Below are 18,580 nucleotides of genomic sequence, written 5' to 3' on the forward strand. Positions count from 1 at the left end.
CTCCATTGTCATACTCTAAATGTTGGCTCTTAAAACCATTTTTCGGTTACATACAAGCAAAGGTTATTATATAGTCAGCAATTAATAAATTTTCAATAATTTAAGTTTACTGTAGCTTAAAAAAGTAGACTGAGAATGATCTTAATAAGGCAGGTGAAAATATCTCAGTGGAAATAAACTCACAGAAGCTACCGCCAAATTTTAAATCTGTCCAATTTGAAATGACCAAAGTGTTTTGATTAAAATAAATAGTCTGTTTGTGTTAAAATTATTTTACTTTTTCTTTTGCATGACTATGTCAAACTGAGCAAGTCAGGCAAGCTGTGTTTGTGTGTAAAAGTTGAAACTTGCAAACATAACACTGTGCTTTTCTTACCTGCTTTCTGTGCCACTGAATACCAAGCATTTCTGGTCTTTCCTTTACACTAGTGTCTTATTTTTTTTTTTTTTAAAAAACATGCTCCGTAATGATAGCAGGGTAAACTGAAAATGCAGAAAGTGAAGGGAAGTCCATTTCCAGATACATGCCTTAGGGGTGTTATCAATTTCAGAAATTAAGTGTAAAAGTAAACACTATCCTTCAAATCCACAACACAACAGTTAAAAATGTGGCCCGGTTAGGTTCAAATGCTTAGCTAGCAATTTCTACTAAATGCAGAGTTTCAGTTCTCTTGTACCAAAGCAATTTTCCACTCCATCCTTACAATAAGCTAATTTATCAAGGAGGCACACCCAAAATAAACAACCACCAAAGATTTCACTGACTTAATCAGTAGCCTCTGAGTAGCTCATTACTGTGTGTTAAAGCTTTTTCAAATGATCTATGGGTCCATTCATTTAACATGAAGTAATTTTCTGGTACATACAATGCTTTTTTGCACAAAGTACAACAGCCAACAAAGCGCACAAGCACATGTGTAACTTTAAGCATTAGTGTGGCCCCACTGAAGTCAGTGGGACTACACTCCTGCTTACATGCTTTGCTGGCTTAGGCCAAATGCATTCAAGCGAACTGATTAGGGTTCATTTATAAAGCAGTGCAAAATATACAAGTTCAGGGGCATCTTCAGAAAAATCTCTCTTTAAAAAAATTATTCCAATACATCTCAGTAAAATAAATAAATATGGCTGACCAGTTTACCCTCCCTGAGACCCTTTAAAGGAACATTAAAACTTGAAAAGGAATGTCTGCAAGGTTCCACTAATATTAAAAATGTGGATTGAGAAATTCATAGTATTAAAACTATGTATAACATATTGATGCTCATAGGTAGCATCTGATTTCCTTTGGTTTTTTCAATAAATACTTTAAAAATGCGGTTTAAAAAAGGTAAATATAGCTTATATCCCAGATATAAAACAGAATTAAAGGGGGTGCCCATGTTAACATGTTCAGAATAAAACTGCAGCTGTTAAGACACTGCTTTGCACCCTACCCATGCAAGCAGAGCTGATTAGTTAAGCACAGAATAATGTTATCAGTTTGAAAGGAACCTACATGTCTGCTACTCAAAACCAAGCTGATTTCAAAATAGAATTTTATTCAGTTGCCTCCACAGACAGAAATTATTTTGACCAAGCAACTATTTCTCAATGTAAGAAGCTGGCACCAAGTTACCGAGAAGTGGCCCTCTTTCCAAGTGTAACACCCAAAAGCTATCTTGTTGATGTTAAATAAACCTACATACTCTGTGCCTGAAATTACTGCAAAGCACTCTGGGCCACATAATTAAGGATAAAAAGACAAATAGAGCGTGAATCTTAAAAAAACGTTTGTTTCACCTCTTCAGATTATTATTTTAGCAGGATAATGCACAGAAGGTAAACTGTAAAGCAATGCTAATAGACCAGGAAAGAAGATTATAGTCTGAAAAGATAGAGAGCAAGAATGAAAGACACGGACCATCAACAGAAGCAGCACTTGTTGTTCACTTGCCAGCATGAAAGTTTTTTCTCAACTGTAGCTCCCACAGCAGAATATCTAGAAGTATCCAAACATTAACAAGCCTATATGTGTCATCATTGGATGATATGCTGTTCAGAAATTGCTCTTGGAATAACAAACTCAACTCAATTAAACACAAAAATAATCCCCAGAACAGAATGGAAAGAGACAGAAATGAAAAGATTTGACCAAGAAAGAACCAAACCACATCAGATGTGAACATGCAGTGGTTTGGTTCACCAGCTCAAAAAAAGCTTCCAGCCTTAGGGCTCTCTTCTGCCTTGAATTCTAAAGCAAACAGCCACTCCACAGAGATTTAATGTCACCTCAGTCATTGACGCAGGTCTGGAAAATGAATGGAATTAATCAAAATTACAGAACAACACATTTTTGTGTGATTGGCTATGAAAGAAATAGCCATGTCAACAAGTAAACAAAATATACATTAATGTATGGCATTCTGAAACCAGCTTAGTTACTTTTGAATAAGCACACTCCAATTGGACACGGACTTGTGATTTGTCATTCTGAGTTATTCTATTGGGAATGCAGGCTATCTGGAGGAGTCTTCCCATTATAGATCACAATGTGTAATAAAAACTATTTGTACAGAACTGTTTAGCCAAAAGTTGGCGGGGGACGGGGGAGGGAGAAATCAGGTCTCATCTAGGTTTAAACCTTCCGGAACACACTTTTCATCTAAGCCTGGTTCCATTTCAGTATCAGCACTTCCACAAAAGGGGACTGTCCCAGATCTTTAACTGTTCAATATTTTTGTTTCACTTCACAGTGTTTCAAGCACCAGCATTTCCATGTATTGGTTTCAAATAACCCTTTATATATATTTATTTATATATATATATTTATATATAATTTATATCAAAACTGATAGTACACAGTATAACTGGAAGAAGAAAGAACTGAATTTAAAGGATATGCTGAAGGAGGATGGAGTTTGTGAATGCAATAAATAAAGTCCCATTCCCCTCCCCCTCCCCCCACACTCCAAAAAAACAAAAAGTTGTAATGTTCATGGAAAATTGTGCACAGCAGATATTATAAAAAAGTAGATTCAGGAGCACATCCAATTATAAATGATTGTTAGGAAAATTATATAAAACAATGGAATACATAAAAGTGTCAAGAGTAATTCTCAGGGTGCGAAATTCCTTGGTGGCCAGATGCCCATGACAAGCAGAAATTATCCTGGTTGCATCAGTAAGAGGGTGATGTCCAAGAAAGTGTGTGTTCAAGCACAGATGAGGCTCTCCAGGATTGAAGCCCCATGGGCAGGTGGAGTGTTTGAATTTCATACCCTGATTCATAGTTTTCCACAACTCCATGTGCAATTTTCAGAAAGATTCATCGTTAACTGCTGACATGTCGCCCTTTGGCGTGGAGGAACGGGACGAGCCTTTGTCTGTGCTCTCAGAGCCGGAGCTGCTCTGATTCTGCTGTTCTGATCCTGCACTGGAGGTCACTGTAGATGAAGATGTGGAAGAGGAGCGAGTCTTTTCTTTAAAGTCTGTGATAATTACTGTGACGTTCCCCACTGTGACTGCCAGCTGCTGTGCGGTACTTCTGTCCACATTTTTCAGTCTGGGCCTAAAGAACAGGAGAGGAAAAAAAGGCAAAACATTTATTAGGAACCATATTTCAGAAACAAACTTTCTACTAAGTGACATGTTCTGAGCACTCTTAGACAGATCAGATTAGTTTGAAAGTGAGGTCTGGTACCAGCCTAGTACTTAATGCTGTGTAATACCATGCAAATGACCCAGGCGTGTGACCTTTTGCTCCCTGCAACAGCACAGGCTGTGAGGGCTGCAGCAGCAGTCCCTAGAGGGAAGGGCTGCCTTGCAACGCACAGCAGAGATTACTTGGATGTAGGGAATTAACTTTAACCCCACTCAGCCAGAAGGACCAAAGATGACAGGCCTATGGGGTTGGGAGACAGATTTTCAGAATCTTCCCCCCACCCCACTCCCCCCATGTGATAGATAAAAGAATTCTGTTATCTGAATTCTCCATCTTGTCACATCACAGGCCCCGATGTTCTGAGACAAGGCTGTGACTTTGCAATACAAAACCACATGAAAGCATTTGAACATGGACCTTCATTCCCATGTGGGGAACACTGTAGCTGCATACAACTCAAGCACTGGGACAACTTGGCTTCCCCTTCTCAACTATTTTGAGTTTATACAAATCAGAGGCCCAATCAATCCAAGTATAAAATTGCTCAAAATGCTCCCTCCAGAAGGCTGTTGTAAGTAAAACCCAGGACATTTCTCACGGTGTTAGCTTTTCTCTGTCAAGAGACAAAACAAAGCGAACACGTTGGTTTTTATAGCTCAGGATTATTTCAGTAATTTGTTTCTACGCTATCATGCAATTAGTAACCCAGCTAATAAAGGACTGTGCTCTGCACAGAGGCCGACATTCATGTGTTTGCAGGATTTGGTCCAAAATTCTGATACAAATACAATGCAATGAGTTTATTTAAGGGCAAACTTCTGCTGGTGTGTGCTGTTGCTGGCCATGTGAGACAGTCCTCGAGCTGTTGGCGGATGCCACATCTGCTTCAGTGACTACCTGTGATTTACAGTCAACTCTTTTCCCTTCCAACCGTGGGTCAGACTGATGCAGCAGAATTTTCCCCACTAGGGAAATTAGAGCGGTCATTCTCCAGACATCAGATAGAACTAGCTCGCTAGCGCTAGAAATTGCCTTTTTTATGGAAATAGGAGACATAGGTTTTTCTTCAAGACCAGGCCCCAGTTTTCCAACTGAGCAGAAAATAATCCTCTCCTCTACATTTGAGTCATATTGGACTAACTCAGAATAGTGACAAAAGAGGAAGTGGACCCGATTTCATATTGTTGATGCATCTCCATTAGTGTCGGGAATTTGTAGATGATCAACCCAGTGCTACCCCTTCCAAGATTATCCTATAAAATCACTGAAATAGATGTAGGTTCTACACGAGGGTTATCTAAAGTGGGGGGGGAATAGTGATGATAAATAGTTTCAAAAGGAAAATAACGATATTCTTGTGAATTTAAACCTTCAATAAAATGTGCTGTAAATTTCTCACTCTAAAAGCAGTGTTTTGTAAGTAACCTAGAAAGAAAATTGCATCAAATTTAACAGGAAAAACATTAATATTTTAATCACATTTAAATATTAAATTATAACTATGTTGGGATAACAACCTGACACTGAATAACTATTTTCTTTTTAATACTGCCCCTCCACTTAGTCACTAGATTCTTCAAAACCGTAGGTGGTGTCAGTAAGTTCTAATGTGAAGCCACACATACACGTAAGCATGTATATATTCATTTACACACCCAAGAGGTTGCATTTGAACATGCAACCACAGACTTAGATGAAAAGATTAACGTCACCTGGCTTGTGGGGGTGCTAAAGGCCAACTAGCTCAGCATATCTGGGCAATTTCGTCAGCTTTCAGACCTAGTAGGCGAAGGCTACCCGATACTGATAGATCCTTTGTATCTGCAGTAAATATTCCAGGAAGTATAGTAGGTTTGTTTATTTTTCTCCCCCAAGTCCCCATTTCCTTTAGGAAACCCAGTTCTTCCTGTAACTTTACAGACTCATTTGTTTTCTCTCGTACTCAGAAACAGCTAAAAATCCTGGCCCGGATCTTGTCTCTGGGATCCTGGTGCAGATCTCTCTGCCAGTGCCCTTCTCTGCTATTGAGTACACTGCTCTGTTGTCATTTGGCAGGAGCTGGAACAGTGACAGGTGCACTGAGCAGACTTCTCCCTCTCAATGGTCTGCTTAACATGGCCCCAAGCCACATTAACTTCTGTCCAGAATAACTCCATGCTACCAAACCAGCTGCAGCTGGGAAATACCCTGTCAGCATGACTCCATTGGAACATGCTGACAAGAAAATAGGGGAGAACTGCAGGAGTCTGATAGGTGGTAACAGCCGTGGCTTTCCATCCACCCTTGGGACTAACCCCCTTGCTCATTCTTCAGCATCTGGGAGGGCTCAACAAATCTGGTTGACGCTCAAAAGGGAATTTAAAGGCACTCTCTTCCCCTTGGTACTTTCACACAGGTAGTCAAACTGTGGGGTCAAATTCTGCTTGTTGCCTCCATGACTTCAAGGTGTAAAGACGACCAGAATTTGGGCCTGCTGCACTGGAGAAGTAAGGAGAAATAGCTTTTATTTCAAAAGAAACCTGCAATGTCAGCACAGCTGAGGATAGGACTTAACTCTAACACACAGGCTAAAGCCCATCTGAAATATCAACTCGAATCAATTGTTTTATCCTTGGACAAAAATAAAGTTAGTGAATGTCTCATTAAACAATTCAGGCCTTTCATGTGGTCCCTTAAGAACACAATCAAAATAGTGCTTCAATTGGAGGCATGGGCACAGGCAAATATAATATATCCACTCTTTACACCGTTATTGGGTATAAATAGAGAAAAGGTAAGAAGAAATTGACAGGTGCCCTCCTTTGAGGAGATTAATATCTATTTTCTACACAGCAGTTTAACTGCCTAAAAGCAACAAACCACCAGAACTGACACATGACAGTTTTATCAGAAGGCCAAGGACTGAGTGTCTAGTGAGTCAAAGGCTTACACTATTTGAAGCTACTCTTTTCCAGGTAATCATTCAGATGCACAGGCACAGAGGAAGCTTATACTACTGATGTTCATGCCATACGAATTCTGTGGATAAATCAGAGTCTTCTGTCTCTAGGGCTGTCAACCCAATTAAAAACTCCACTAATTTGGACCCTTCAGTTCAATTCTCAGATGTCAAGATCTAACTAAATGAACATCAATTGATTCTATATTAAACTTACCTTGAAGTGTGATTTGAGTCGCTGGTCTTTGTTGTAGTATTCCCAGACTGTATACTGTTTGCTTCACTAGGAGGATCTTTTACAATATCTGACTTTGGTCTGTAAAAGTAGGGAAAAAAATTATAATCGTTTTTCTTGCTGATTAACATGCACTATTGCTTGGCAAGACAACCCATCATTGATAAAGCTTAAATAATGAATAACTAACTGTACACCTTACTAGTGTTCCCCTGAAACTTACTTAGTCTTTTTATTGGTGTTCTTCTTTGTAACACTTGGACTGATTTCTTTTTCTTTGTCAGGCTTTTCTTTGTCTTGTTTTTCCACTTTCTCTTTCTTCTCCTTTTTAGGTGGAGGGGGTGTGGCATATTGCTGGGCAACTTGTTGAGCAACCAGCTGAGAGTTTATTCTAGGTTTTCTATAAAGAGAAAAAAATAAGATCCACAATCAATGATTTAATAAAGGACATGTAATTTCAAATGTAGCAGAAGCACCATTAAGATCCGTTTCATCGTTTATGGAAGGATAATGGACTTTCAGGTACAGAGTATATTTCCTTACTTAGTATCGGGTATTACCAGCTACCAGCAAGTATGAAACTTTCAAACTAAAAATCTGACAGCCCTACAAACTGGAATTTTATTGGTACTAATCCACAGTCCAGGAGCCCTTCTCAATATTTCTAACAAATATAATATTCTTCTTCCACATGCTTCACAAATTTACATTCTTAAATCTTTCATAATTACATGGACAGACAGCTTTCAAACATCTGAGACTTAAAGTGCTATCTCATTTTATTAAAGAAACATTGGTAATATGATAAATACAGAAAAAAAAATTAATACGGTGTCATTCACATTTAGTTTTTCAGAATAAGTTCTAGTTCCCTGAAGCAGTGGATTTGGCCTGAACAACAGATAAAGTGCAACAGAAGGTTTACTGATAAAGAGCAACTAAGATTTACTGTGTCCCACCAAAGGCTCAGATTGTAATTCATTGCAAACAACAAAACAAATGGGATATTCACTGTACCATTAAGTGTCATGTCTGTCTGTGCCTATCTCCAGCTAGCACTCACTCTCAACACAATTGTTTACAAACTCCATATAATATTCAGTAATCTTAACAAAGTATATATTTCTTTAGACAAAAAAAAAAAAATTGAAGGATGCTCTTTCTGGAATATGAGGTCCTAAGTCAAAGACCCTAGTTAGCTGACTTGCTGTAACTGAGATCAAGAATTCTAAAACGGTCTATTGCTATCCAGGTGAGGGGCAAAAAACACAACTTGAGGTGAAATGGCTGGTTTCTGCTGTGACTAAAGGCTAGTAGGTTTGGGTTTTTGAGGGAGATAATGTGATTAAGGGGGCAGGCAGTGTGCAGGCAGAAAAGGAGAGAAAAGGTTACATTAAGGAGGGGAAATGGGAAGAGAAGAGGTAAACAAATTACTCTGTCATTTTAGACAGATTTTTATTTCAAATGTTTCAAGCAGAAATCTAACCCACCAGATAGTTAACAATTCAGTGCTGAGTGCTCTCTGTAGAAATTCATACATCCATCCCTTCTACAATCCTCATTCCTACCTTCATCTCCTCTCACCTTGACAACTGTATATTTTCCTTCTCTCTGGCCTCTCCAAAGCCCAGCACGTGCAAACTACTGACTTACTTCTCATGTGTTCAAAGCACCACTAACACATCCTCCCTAAAGTCAAACAACTCCATTGGCTCCCTATTTTTATTTCAGGTTCAAGTTCAAAATTGTTCTGGTTTATAAAACATCTCTATGAATGCTTCCTAGGACAAAACTTTTCAAAGTGTCTAAATGGATTAGGATCCTTGGTCTCACTAAAAATCAATGGAACTCAGGCTCCCAAATCACTCAAGGGCTTTTGAAAATTTTACCAGACCTACTCTGTGGACTTCACTGCCTCTCTACTTCCCTCACCTGGCACCACCCTTTGCTCACTCTCTGCAAACTCTTTGGATTGCATTCACCTCTGCAGCTCTAGCCATCCCTAACAGCCTCCTTCAAACGGCCCATCTGTTTGCTACCTTGTTTATACCTCTTCATTGCTCTCTCTTGGTTCTAATGTTTAACTCTGGATATACTGAGACAGTGTTTTTATAAACACTATATAAAATTAAAGTTGTAGTATACACACACACGTGCGCACACACACACACACACACTTGCACATTTTCAATTACTTTTTTTTTAAAGCAGATTTAAATATAGCTTAAACTCATCCAGCATGGATCTTTAGTTCTGCTAGATTCAATCAAAAACAAAAATACTACAGACTACAAAATAACTCCTCTCAAGAATGAAATCAGCCAGATTTTCCTGGCACACAAAGTTCTCATTTCATACAAGATCCAAAGATAGTACAAAATGTTCTGCAGGGAACCAGAGACACAAACATAATCAATGCATTCTTTGCTATACATACGAAGTTTTACATAGGTCAGTCCATTTGTGTAACTGCTCTTGTATGTCTTTACAAAAGGACTCCATAAATTATTGTACCTCAGCACTAAATGAAAAATTTAGAAAGGGTCAGTTAACATTAGTCCCAAAGTTAAAATAAATAAATGAATACAAATCTAAACAATCCCTAAAAAAATCAATTAAAATATTTGCTGAACACAACTTTTTGGGATTCAGACATTTCCCAAATACTATGCTAGAGCAGAACTGGATATTGAAACTTACTAGAAACTAAAAGTGAAATTGACTACTCTATTTTTGCTGTCCAACCTGAATGAAAGGGAGATGAAACAGCACAAGTGGGTAAAAGATACGTTTTAAAGATTCTTCCAGTTTTATTAATCTAGGATGTCATTATTAAAAGGCAAGAAAACTCATAGGCACCAACTTTACCCAGCACCAATGGGTGCTCGCACCCGCCGCCCCTGGTCCCGCCCCCATTCCAACCCCTTCCCCAAGTCCGCGCCCCAACTCCGCCCCCTCCCTGCCCCTATTGGACCCCTTCACCAAATCCCTGCTCCAGCCCCGTCTCTTCTCCGAGCGTGCCGCATTCCCCCTCCTCCACCCTCCCTCCCAGAGCTTGCCACGCAAAACACCTGTTTCATGGCGCAAGCGCTGGGAGCTAGGGGGAGAAGCGGGGATGCAGCACGCTCAGGGGAGGAGGTGGAACAGAGGCGGAGGTGAGCTGGGGCGGGGAGCACCAATTTTTTCCCCGTGGGTGCTCCAGCTCCGGAGCACCCATGGAGTCAGCGCCTATACACAACAGACCATTAACAGGACTCCTACATCTACACTGGTTCTGAAAAACAGATTTGCCTAGTTAGTGCATACAAGGCCTCTGGTTCCACGTCGCCACATAGGACGACTAGTAGGAGGCCGTGTGTCTGAAACAGTGTGAAAACAACTCTACATAACACTATCCTATATGTCACTCGTTTGGGATCTGCTTTCTTAGTTATACACACATGCAATATAAGAGCAATTTTTCACTTTTTTTTGGTCATGTGTCAGTATTTTTGTCTTTCTAAGGCTGTTGATAGAGTTTGTAAGCCCAATAGTTTAAATTGTAAAAGTTAGGGCTCTGTGACAAGATCAAAATGAACCTCTCTCTGCAAGTTAGCAATATGTAAAATCACCGTTGGAGATCACCAAATTCGGAACCACCGATTAGCCAGCTCTTCAGAATGACAGTTCTGTGGGCCTGTTAGATATTACCAAGTAGTAAAAACAAGGCAGCTAAAAGATACCTACTGTAAATAGATGGTAGTTGCTTTTCCAGACTAAGAAGTCTGCTGTATAAACTTATTTTAACAGAAAGAAGTACCACACTAAGAACTACCTGTGACATTTCTGTTATAAGAAACACCAAAATTTAGATGAGAGCGCTTGTTTAAAACCTGCTTAGCGGTTTCATTTTTTTTAAAATGAAGGTGAACAATACTATTTGTTGATAAAAATGTAACATTTAAATCTACAGATGCCCCATGAAAACAATGGAAGTGTCCCCAAAAGTTTCTGCCACCATTATGTGAAGGCCTATGTAACGAAAAACTTCTCTCAAGATCAACAGAAGGGATTTTGCTGGCAGTTGTTTTGTGGGTCCAAAGCTGCTTCCATTAAAACCATGTCTGTACTACAAACATGGTCCTGTTTGTACAAGGCTTTAGCTTTATTACACTATACTATTATGGTCCAGTCTGCCCAACAAATTGGAATAATAGTTGTAATCCGGTTCTGAAACACCCATGTTGCATTTAGAATCTTCAACACAGTCACAGCCCAATTCAGTTTATAATGTGGTTTGCTTACACTTCTCAAGAGTGTGCATACAGAGGGCCTCACTAAACAGTAAAACTGAAAAATGTATCCTAGAAAGCTTTTTTGGTACAATTATTGCTCATATGACCTATAGTATGCACAAGGCTCAAGTTATGAACAATTCTAAATACCATTACATCAACAGACTACTTATCTTATCAATAATATTCCTCTGGGGGCGGATTTAAGGGTAAGAGATTATTTACTGTTTTTTTAAATGGAATACTGGGGACAGTTTTGCATCCTTGCATTTTAAATAAGGATTCTACAGCTGTGACTGCATAACAACTAGTGGATATAAACATGACAAACAGATCAGTTTGGTTATGCACGTAGAAGGAAGATTTTACCTGATTAATGAATCCATTCTTACAAAAGTCTTACTTAAATAGCAGAGATTGTGAAATACAACCTATTGAACTTTTAAACTTTAAATAAATTTTGCAACTTTTACAATTTTCCAGGATCCACATGGACAGTTAGTATGTGGGAAGCTAGTGTGGGATAGATTCATATCTCACTCTGAACTAAATGTTCACGTAGACAAGACCTCAGTAAACATTTAGTCATCTACTTCAGATATCTATCAAACTTAGGAGAAAAGTAAACAATGCCTGGGTGAGTTATGGGGACCCCAAGTCCCTGAAAATCAAAGAAAAAACACAATTTTAGGATCTAGTTTACAAAACTATGATTATCAAACTATACTGGATAGAAGACCTTTGCATGGAGAAAAGCCAAGCGAGCACGCACCTACCACAATGCATTTTTAACCACAGGGCTTTTGCTGTGTCCAGATATGTAAGTTGCTTGCCTGGCCTCTGGGCCATACTTTGTCTCAAACAGGAGGTTTTTTCCCCACAGAGAAAACTCAATTTTTTAAAATGGTTAATAATCCCTCTCAACATAAAAATGCCTGGTATCCCTTTGATTATGTGTCCACATACAGTATCCTTCATCTCAACTATTTTTTTTAAACATCCCATTCTTTTCCTGAGATATGGCAACCTTTTTTCTATATTTCTCTATTTTATAGCTTAGGTTTTTCCAATTTTAGGGTGGAGCAGGACTTGTTACAAGACATCACTATAACAATCTCATGAGTCCTTCACTGGCTGTGGCTACAAAATAGCTTACTTTGCTTTCCAGAAAGGTAGAATTAAGACAAAGTCAGTATATTCAGGGGGATACAATTCCTGCTCATATTTTAAAATGAAAAGGAGATGGTGATTTGAAGCCTCGTTTCCATTTGGAATAGAATGAATTAACCTGCTCAGGCATCTGTTCCAGAGTTCTGAGTCACTAAAAGTATAGAAGAATCTCTCTGTGCTAGTTTAACACCACACTGCACTTGAGTATTTCTGGCAAAAAACAGACTACTGCTTTAAACAAAAATATCCCATTTTTTAAACAAGTTAGCATGAGAGCAGAGTGACCTGAGCAGAAAATTGTCTCCAACATACACTTGTTGCAAGAAAAAAAAAATTACCTCGAAAATGAAGATTAACTGCTTTGTGCCCAAATCCTGCTGAGACAGAAAGGAAATTGAACTTTAATGCACTTCAAATACCAAGATCCTGTTTGGGTGCCAAAACGAAAACACAAGGCAGTCTGCACTCTAAGCTTTCTGTCAAACAGAGGTGCTCAAGGAAACAGCTAGACTGTCACTGTATTGTGATTTTAGTGTCTTTTACTCAGTCCTGATCTATACTAAAAAGTTACCCAGCTCTGGTCGCTCAGAGGTGTGAAAAATCCACCCACCCAGTGACATAGTTAAGCCGACCTAACCCCTGGAGGTAGACAGTGTTGGGTTGATAAAATAATTCTTCCGTTCACTTAGCTACTGCTTCTCAGGGACATGTATTACAAATGCAGATGGGAGCTGCAGCACTGCAGCTGTGCCGCTGAAGTGTTGCAAGTGTAGACAAACCCTCAGACAAGCTTCTCACTTGCATCAATGAATGTATGAATACAGACTGCATGAACTAGCGAGAATGTTAAGATTAACAAGCACTATACATTAGCCAGAGTTAGTTAATGAATCGCAATATCCCCCTGAAAAACTTTTGAACAGAAGTGACATTTCAGGAATTCATGAAGCTACATTCACACGAAACTGCCACACATTAAATATGGTGGTAACTACAATGTCCTACCTGTTTTTGCCACCTAATCAGAGTCCTCCCAAAGCACCCAAGCAAGAAGATATGCATTTTAAGTAACATCTACCAATCTGTTGCAGAGGATTTTCCCCTCAGCAGTGGTGAGCTTAGTAGTTTGGTTAGTTCTCACGTTGTCACTTGGACAACACAGAGATCACCCAATGTGTTATGGGCCTCCATGATGTTCTGTCCTGTGCCAAATCTGGTGTGTTATGGGGTGCGGAACTGGTGTCTGTTGGCACTGCCCAGCCATCATGTTTTAGGATTCCTATGGGGTCTTTTCCATCCTGCTTTCACTGGATCTAAGTTGAAGATGATTCTTGCAGAAAAGCTGGTAGACATTTGGAGTAGATGACCATACTCCTTAGAGAGCATTGGGTGGCCATTTGAGAGAGTGGGACGTGTTTAGTTAGGAAGTGGATCTCTTCACTCAACTTGAATTCATGCCGAGGGCTTTGCAATTTGGTCACTCACAGAAGGCTTGACAGTAAACACCACGTGACTGAATTCTCAATACTATGGGTAGGCTTGGAAGGATTAGATTTTTACTGGTAAATGTTGATAAACATCAACTTGACCACATATACACAAACCAATAAGAAATATTTCCATCAATAATAATCAAAATTTACTAAGAAAGAATAATGCTGCTTGAGAATTTCTTAAGAGTTTGATTTAAGGCTATTTATTTTATATATTTTTACATATATGATGTTGACAATTTGTGTTTTAACAGTTATAAAGCTTAAACTTTTTGCATATCAACATCGGTCATTAAATGATAGTCTGGTCCCTCATTTTTTCCTGCACTGTGAAAATTTAAATCAATAAACATTGAAAAAATGCTTAAAAATAAACATCATTATCCATCAAAATACTAAAAAAATAAAAATTGAATTTTGCCAAGTTTACCTATGGGACAGACACCGGCAACAGATTAGCTCAACTTTTCTGGATGTGACTTTTTACAAAAAATATTATTTCAAGTAGCTGGCAGTGAGAAATAATTGGCCAATATGGGGTCTAATTTGTAGTCACTGTTTAGTGGTTTTCAGACCAGGATCGCTGAGATGTAACAGACCAGACCAAAAACAAAAAAGTGAGGGCCAAGTTTTACTAATGTTCAAACAGCTGAGTAAAATCCAAAGGATATTCACACAACAGCCTGCCAGTCAATGTCGTTCCAAAGAATCTGGATCTCTGGGTCACAACATCATTCCAATGGATCTGGCCAGAGTCTGGATTCCTGTGAACTGGTATTTGCTACATGTCAGCAGCCGGCTTTGCTTGGCAAGTATGTTTTAAAGGTGTCTGATGTTAGTGAGACGAGTGATTGGAAGTGAAGGCAAAGAAACTACTAAGTATTATATGACAATACTTACAGCTATGGAAAGAGTTTATGTGGCAGGGACATTCTCCTCAGCCTAGCAAGCCACACTTAGATCCTTGATTCATGTGGACTTGGAGCAAGGCAAATATAATGGCCAGAAATCCAGAGAGGCAGCTAACTGGCACAAATCCAGGTCTTATGCTAGGCAAAAGTCTTAGTCAAGAAGTTACACCCCAGGTTGGAACAATGATTAGCAAACTCAGGCCCAGAGGAAAAGGATGAGTAAATAAAGCAGGTTTTTTATCTCTGGGATTATTTAGAGCAATGGGAATGAGACGATAAATACTATACTAGGCTAGCAAAGGGAACTGAACTAAAGACAGATAGGAAATATGTTCCTACCTGTAATAATAATAAAAAAAAAGGAGGCTGTTACACTTTCACTCTTCAACTGAACAGTTCCTTAAGATTAAAAGTAACTTAATAACGAGAGTTTAAACTGCCGAAGCAGGAAGGTTACAAAATGCAATAGCACAAAGTGGTACAAACAGAAAGGCTGATGCATGCGGACGCTACTTTGTGCGGTGAAGCCTCACTTTTCACCTTCACGAATGATTACGAAGAGCTACACTACAAGTATGAGCCATCCTATGTTCTGACTGTCTGCACCTCTCTCCTTTGGATCACCTTGGTGCCATAATTATTTCTGGAATACGAGAGGAGATTCAGCTGGTGCCTAGTTAGGCAAGGCAGATACTTCTTTCCCAATCAGGCTTTTTTGGTATCTTCTGTAAGAGAACGCACCTACACATGGCTTTGAAACTAGGAACTCATTGCAGACACCACAGATTTCTGCATTAAAAATATAAACCTTAAAATGACACGCAAATTTCAGAACACCTGCAAGTTCTTTAATATTACCAACATAGTAGTAGTAAAAGACCAAATTCTGACTCAAGCATCTAAAACAGTTAAATTTTTTCAGGTCAAAGGCTGAGATCTCAGCCTCATAGACTTTAAGGTCAGAAGGGACCATTATGATCATCTAGTCTGAGCTCCTGCACAACACAGGCCCCAGAATCTCACCCACTCACTCCTGAAACCTATGTCTGAGTCACTGAAGTCCTCAAATCATGGTTTAAAGACTTCAAAGTGCAGAGAATCCTCAAGCAAGTGACCCATCCCCACGCTACAGAGAAAGGCAAAAAACCCCGAGGGCCTCTGCCAATCTGCCCTGGGGGAAAATTCCATCCCGACCCCAAATATGGCGATCAGCTAAACCCTGAGCATGTGGGCAAGACTCATCAGCCAGACACCCAGGAAAGAATTCTCTGTAGTAACTCAGATCCCACCCAATCTAACATCCCATCAGAAGCCATTGGGCATATTTACCGCTAATAGTCAACGATCAATTAATTGCCCAAATTAGTCATTCCTTACTTGGCCAAATGCCTGCTTATTTAAGTGATAGTTTTCCTGGGTAAGGGCTCAGCTATTAAATTTGACCCTGATGTGACTAATAACAAACAAGATGATTTCAGAAGCAAGTAAACTAGAGAAATAATACCTACCTTTGTCCACTAAGACAAGTCACAAAACAAAACCAAATCGATCTGTGTTTTGAAAATTATCACTGGAGAGCGGTAAAATAGTCCAATTAAAATTAGTTTGGCAGTCTCTGGGAAGCTGTAGTTCATGTCACAAAAGCAGATATTTGCAAAATAAAATACAATTAGTAATCTTTGTAGGAAGACAACATTGAGGCATGAACCGACAGGCTGAAATACATAAACCTCTCCAGAAAGCAGTTTTGGCACCTAGATCTTACAAACTGAAATTTTTATTACCAAAAAGTGATACCCAATCACTGCAATAGTTGAGTTTCATACATTCATAGATTCTAAGGCCAGAAAGGATCTTTACAATTATCTAGTCTGACCGCCTGTATGGCCATACAATTTCTTCCAAGTAATTCTTAGAGCATATCTTTTAGAAAAACTTCCAATCTTGATTTAAAGATTAGTGATGGAGAAACTACCATGACCCTTGGTAAATGCAGGCAGGGGACTGGACTCGATGACCTCTCGAGGTCCCTTCCAGTCCTAGAATCTATGAATCTATAAATTGTTCCAATGGTTAATTACTCTCACTGTTAAAAACTGTGTGCCCGTGTCTGATGTACGCTTACCAAAACAACTGCAGTAACTCACCAACTCACCAAAGGAGAAAGGAAACGGGGAGGCCAAAAGAAACGCTTTAAAGACACCCTCAAGGTAAACATCAAGAGATGTGGCATCGACACCACACACTAGGAGACTGCAGCCCAGAATAGGGATAACTGGCGAAGGCTCATCAGAGAGGGAACATCCACTTTTGAGGAAAATTGCCTTGCCCTGGTTGCAGAAAAATGTCAGAAAAGAAAGGAAAGACAACTGTCATGCAGCAATCGCATCCCAGCCTGTCTTCCAACACCACCTGTAATGTCTGCCAATGAGCCTGCAGTTTAACGATCAGACTCCTCAGTCACCAAAGGACCCAGGAAAAATAAAACCTTAAGATCTTCCTCATTCTCAAGGGATCGCCAACGACTCTCACTGTTAAAAATTTACCCCTTACTTCCAGTCTGAATTTGTCTAGCCATTGGATACTTTATACCTTTCTCTGATACAATGAACAGCCCATTATTAAGTATTTGTTCCCCATGTAGGTACATATAGCATAATTATGTCACCCCTAAATATTTTCCTTGTTAAACTAGACAGATTGACATGTTTAAGTCTATCACTGTAAGGAATGTTTTCTAATCCTTTAATCAGTCTCATGGCTCTTCCCTGAGCCCTCTCCAATTTACCAACATCCTTCTTGAACTGTGGGCACCGGAACTGGAAACGATATTCCAGCAGTGGTCACACCAACTCCAAATAGAGAGTTGAGGAGTCTGGGTTTAGTTTGGTTTGATTTTAATGACACAGTAGCACAAGATCCCTCAGCAGGGGTCTCATTGCACATGTCTCTAATTTCCAAGAGTGGTAACTGATCCACATTCTTGGGACTCTGATAAGTCTCTGTAGATACCTCACACACATTTCCTTCCTTTTCTCCAACAAAATGTTTCCCTGCCAAAGTACCATCTGTCCTTTGGAATCAGGTCCAGGGTATTAAAATCCATTAGTTCTTCCCTTTTATTCACAACTACTGTTAATGCCAAATTAATTGGAATAATAGCCAGCAGCATACTCTTGGTGCAAGTTATTTACTGGGAAATAAAGTAAAATTATTTAGCAAAATCACTTTACCACATGGTACAGAATATTTTCTATGTGCTCCCAAATTCTGTACCTGCGCAAGAGTCCTTGACTCTTTCTCTAGGATTTGAAAGGCACAAGCCATCCACCTCCTGAAGACAGAGGTGATTGACTCCTCCAGAGTAAACTCAATGGCCTGCTCAACACCTATGGAAGCACAGGAAGTCTTAGGGGACTCCTGCAATTCTCAGGAGTGTGGATCTAATTAGAATTGCTTTTACCTTGACACTAACTATGTTACCACAGGAGTGAAAGTAGCATCAAGTGGTATTTTACCAAGTAAAAAAACCTCATGATAACATGAGGTACTGATGATTTGAATAATTTCACACAGTGGTGCAATATGCCAACCTCTGAGTGGGGTCTCACCATTTCTTGGAAGAAAGCAAATATGTCTCATATGCAATGCAGCATGAAGTCTAAGTACACAAATAGTTTAAGAATCCTCAAGTGTTCAACTACACATTAAACAAAGAAAGAGTCCAAAGCAGTTTGTGAGAGTTGTTTATAGAACAATCTGTTCCAAGATCATAATACAATAAGGCGCACTCTTCTGAGACAGAAGCACTGCAAGAAGAGGGGTAGACAATAACCCTTCAAAACATTACTTCAAATACCAAGTTCTATTTTCTCAAAAAACCTTGGTTTTTTCAAATCTAAAAGCAGCAGAAGTT

At 39.3% G+C, this 18,580-nt stretch overlaps 1 protein-coding gene across 2 annotated transcripts in view; it reads right to left on the bottom strand.

Moving 5' to 3' along the window:
• Positions 1-433: 433 nt before the first annotated feature.
• Positions 434-18,580, bottom strand: part of RYBP (RING1 and YY1 binding protein) — a 71,589-nt gene continuing 53,442 nt past the window's right edge. For both annotated transcript variants that reach the window (XM_034776405.1, XM_034776406.1), the window contains exons 3-5: positions 7,040-7,216; positions 6,799-6,897; positions 434-3,550 (exon numbers count right to left, since the gene is read on the bottom strand). In XM_034776405.1, the coding sequence (XP_034632296.1) occupies positions 3,298-3,550; positions 6,799-6,897; positions 7,040-7,216 (529 nt within the window). In that variant the 3' untranslated portion in view covers positions 434-3,297. The remainder of the gene's footprint in view (positions 3,551-6,798; positions 6,898-7,039; positions 7,217-18,580) is intronic.

Source organism: Trachemys scripta, chromosome 7 (genome assembly GCF_013100865.1).
Source record: "Trachemys scripta elegans isolate TJP31775 chromosome 7, CAS_Tse_1.0, whole genome shotgun sequence".
Classification (NCBI taxonomy): Eukaryota; Metazoa; Chordata; order Testudines; family Emydidae; genus Trachemys; species Trachemys scripta.